Source organism: Manihot esculenta, chromosome 10 (genome assembly GCF_001659605.2).
Source record: "Manihot esculenta cultivar AM560-2 chromosome 10, M.esculenta_v8, whole genome shotgun sequence".
Lineage (NCBI taxonomy): Eukaryota > Viridiplantae > Streptophyta > Magnoliopsida > Malpighiales > Euphorbiaceae > Manihot > Manihot esculenta.
Genome location: NC_035170.2, coordinates 1,221,061 through 1,225,265, shown reverse-complemented (window position 1 = coordinate 1,225,265; position 4,205 = coordinate 1,221,061). Strand labels below are relative to the sequence as shown.

The 4,205-nt window shown below is 36.7% G+C and overlaps 1 protein-coding gene across 2 annotated transcripts; it reads left to right on the top strand.

The window, feature by feature from the left end:
- Positions 1-983: 983 nt before the first annotated feature.
- Positions 984-4,205, top strand: LOC110624629 (zinc finger CCCH domain-containing protein 29). 2 transcript variants are annotated; one of them, XM_021769842.2, is made up of 2 exons: positions 986-1,178; positions 1,762-4,205. In XM_021769842.2, the coding sequence occupies exon 2, from the start codon at positions 1,771-1,773 to the stop codon at positions 3,772-3,774; it is 2,004 nt and encodes a 667-aa protein (XP_021625534.1). In that variant the 5' UTR covers positions 986-1,178; positions 1,762-1,770; the 3' UTR covers positions 3,775-4,205. The 2 variants fall into 2 exon arrangements, with proteins under 2 accessions (XP_021625533.1, XP_021625534.1); XM_021769841.2 differs by having other exon boundaries at positions 984-4,205.

The following is a 4,205-nucleotide window of genomic DNA, read 5'->3' as shown; positions in this document are numbered from 1 at the left end:
TGAAAAGACCGATCATAAACGTATTTAAATAATAAATTTTAAAAATATAATAACTCATATTAAAACTCAAATTAAAATATTATTTATCCTATTATTAATATAATTCCTAAAATTAATACTCTTCTCTTAACATAATATTTTTACTTTACCTTTTCATATATATATATTTAGAAAAATATTTTTTTTCTTAATTTTTTAATTATATTCATTTCAAAAATATAAAATTTTATTAATACTAAACAATATCTTAAACACACATTTAAAAAAATAATTAATAAGATATTATTTTAAAATAATATAAAATTAAAGAAAATTATAATAATTAATTTATATATTATTATAATAAAAAATAATAATAATTTTAAAATAATTTAAAAAAAGTAAAAACCAACTAAAATTATAGAATGGGAGAATATAATACTCATTTCATTATGAAATTTACTGTTTTTTATTGGTCATAAATGATATTTTTTCTTATATAATAATTTATTTTTAACTTATAAATACATTTCCATTGAATATATACTTACAAAATATAATTTATTTATTTTTAAAAATAATTTAATAACACAGTTTATTTAACTTTAATCAAACAATAATAATGAATATTATTTTTAATATATTAGTAATTAATATACACATAAGAATATTTATCTTTATGAATCAGAATGAAACGAACAAAGAGAGTGAACAAATTTTCGGTGGCGCGCGTGTGTTGAGGGTAGTGGCATAGAAGGACACGTGAAGGACAACCGGTTGAGACGGTTAGTTAGATAGTAGTTGACGGAGGTGGGGTCCGCTTCTGAAACTCCAAAAAAAAGTTCATTTACATTTCATTTCATTTTCATTTTCATTTGGGTTTCATTTCAATTCCCAGAGCCAGCAGATGCCAGAGAGTAAGTACTTTGCAATTAGGCCCTGATAGCAAAGTGGCCCTCGCTTTGAAGTTTTGACTTTGACCGCACAATACAAAGAAAAAAAGAGTAAGCAAGAAATACAGCAGAAGAAAAGTCTTTCTTTCCTCTCTCCTTCCTCTTGAAGAAACCCTTTTCTACATATAAAAAGCCTGCGATTCCCCTCGTCCACTTCCATCTCACACCTTCATTTCATCTGCATTTTATAAACCTTCTTTAATTTCTCCTCCTCTTCTTCTCACAGCACAAGAGTCCTGCTCATAGGTATGTTTCTTATTCAAGAAACGGATAAAAGATGCAATCTTTCTTTTGTTATCTTTGATGGGGTTCTTTGGGTGTTTTCCTTTATGGGTTTTGTTTATTTTGTTTAAAGTTCGAATTTCTTTTTTGGTTTCTGGGTTAGCTTAGATTGAATGTTAGCTGATCTTACTAGAACGAGGTCTTGTTTTCTTTTGCTTGTGGGTAGCGGGTTGACTATTTATGTTAGCTTTGGTTCTTTTGTTGTTAATCTGTCATCTGAGAGCTTCCTTCTGCTTGTTTAAGTCTGAAAATTTGGGAAATACAAGTTGGACTAAATGGTATTGGAAGAGTTTAATCTGACTTCTTCAATTCGTCTACTGATGTTATCTAATTTTATATCTCACAGGTTCTTAGGACTTTCTATTTTTAGGTTGCTGGGAAAAATTAGTTTTGTTGCTTGCAATCACTGAATTATTTGAGACTCATAATTGTAGTTTCTTCTTTTGGATTCCTCTTATGTATGTATTTGGTTGTGCTTTTAAGTAATTAGATTGTTGTTCCCTTTGACAGAGTGGATTTTTGATATCTACGTGTTGTAATTATGCAGGGTTCGGGTATGTGCAGTGGTTCCAAGGGTGAAACTTTCCCTGCAAATCCCACCATGGAAGTTGAATCTCGCATCTCGAAGGATGGCATCTTGTGCAAATGCTCAGTTTTGCTTGAATTGTCAGCCTCTGATGACCTTGTTGGCTTCAAAAGTGAGATTGAGGAGAAGGGTTTAGATGTTGATGAGGCAAGCTATTGGTATGGTAGGAGAATTGCTTCGAAAAAGATGGGTCTTGAAGAGAGAACACCCCTTATGATTGCAGCCATGTTTGGAAGTACTAATGTTTTGAAGTATATCATTGATACTGGAAAAGTTGATGTCAATAGAGCTTGTGGCTGGGATAAAGTTACTGCCCTTCACTGTGCTGTTGCTGGTGGTTCCAGTTCTTTGGTTGAAGTTGTCAAGCTCTTGCTCGATGCATCTGCTGATGTTAACTGCTTCGATGCTAATGGAAACAAACCCAAGGATCTCCTTAACCCTTCTTTGAAGTCCCCCTGCAATTCAAGAAGGAAGTTGGTAGAGTTGTTGCTAAAAGGTGAAAGCCCGAGTGAAGATGAAGAAGAAAAGCTGATCATGATGTCTTTGCCAGCGAAAGAAGGAGCTGAGAAGAAAGAATATCCAATTGATGTGTCTCTACCAGATATCAACAATGGGATATATGGTACAGATGAGTTTAGAATGTATTGTTTTAAGGTTAAGCCTTGCTCAAGGGCATATTCTCATGACTGGACAGAGTGCCCATTTGTCCATCCAGGAGAGAATGCAAGGAGAAGAGACCCAAAGAAGTATCCTTACAGTTGTGTCCCTTGCCCTGAGTTTCGCAAGGGGGCATGCCAGAAGGGCGATTCCTGTGAATATGCACATGGCGTTTTTGAGTCATGGCTGCATCCTGCTCAATATAGAACCCGGCTTTGCAAGGATGAGACTGGTTGCTCGCGGAAGGTTTGTTTCTTTGCTCACAAGCCTGAGGAATTGCGGCCTGTATATGCTTCCACAGGTTCAGCAATGCCTTCACCCAAGTCTATTTCAGTTAGTTCAATGGACATGGCAACACTGACTCCACTGAGTCTGGGTTCACCATCATTGACATTGCCTGCTGTCTCAACACCACCCATGTCTCCCTTGACAGCAGCCTCTTCATCCCCCAAGAGTGGAGGCTTATGGCAGAATAAAGTTAACCTCACCCCACCAGCTTTGCAGCTCCCAGGAAGTAGGCTAAAGACGGCGTTATGTGCTAGAGATTTGGATTTGGAGATGAAATTGCTTGGGCTGGAAAATCACATTAACCAACTTCAGCAGCAGCAATTGATGGATGATCTATCTGGTCTATCCTCCCCATCCTGTTGGAGCAAGGACTTCAACGGGATTGGAGATTTGAAGCCTACTAACCTTGATGATGTTTTTGGATCTCTCGATCTTTCTTTGTTGTCTCCATTGCAGGGGATGTCATTAAACCCTTCAACACCAACCCAATTGCAATCTCCTACTGGACTTCAGATTCGCCAAAATATGAATCAGCTTCGTTCAAGCTACCCGGCGAATCTCTCCTCCACTTCCTTGAGGAAACCTGCTTCACATGGATTTGATTCATCTGCTGCAGTGGCTGCAGCTGTGATGAATTCGAGGTCGTCTGCCTTCGCTAAGCGGAGCCATAGTTTCATTGACCGTGGAGCAGCAACCAACCGCTTTGGTATCACTGCAGCAGCAAATTCTGTATCCATGATGTCCTCTAATCTTTCAGACTGGAGCTCTCCAGATGGAAAACTCGATTGGGGCGTTCAAGGAGACGAGCTAAACAAGCTCAGGAAGTCTGCTTCGTTTGGGTTTCGGAGCACCAACAGCACAACAGCAGCAAACTTGACACTGTCCAAAGTCGACGAGCCTGATGTGTCTTGGGTGAATTCCTTGGTTAAAGATGTTCCTACTGCTGGCTTTGGTGTTAAAGGAGTTCATGAATCGGTTCCGCCATGGATGGAGCAGTTGTACATAGAACAAGAGCAGATGGTGGCATAAGCAAACATCTGTGTGCTCCAAGCTTATCCTGACAAATTCGATACTGTTCGAATTCTTCTTAGTAGATGATGATTTTATTATGATTAGAAACATAGAAGTTAAATAATAGTGAAGTGCAGATCAGTGAAAGAAGACATAAGAAACTCTCTGCTCATTATCATTCATAGACCAACAGAGGAATTAGGATAAAAATTAGAAGGAACAAGAAAGTTTGATAATTTTTTAATTATTTATTATATTCTTATTTCTTTTTCTCCCCAACTGAGGAGAATGTGCTTTGTATTTCTGAGAAAAATTTATGATTCAATGGAATATGGAGGACTATAAGTTCTCTGATAAAATTCTGTAATATTATCCTCTGGAATCTTCTCTTTCTAGTTGCCTCATAATAACAGCTTATTGCAACCTTTGTAATAAAATACTCTTTGTCA

Coding starts and splice junctions, on each gene's coding strand:
- LOC110624629 (XM_021769841.2), top strand. CDS start 1,756: ATGCAGGGTTCGGGTATGTGCAGTGGTTCCAAGGGTGAAACTTTCCCT.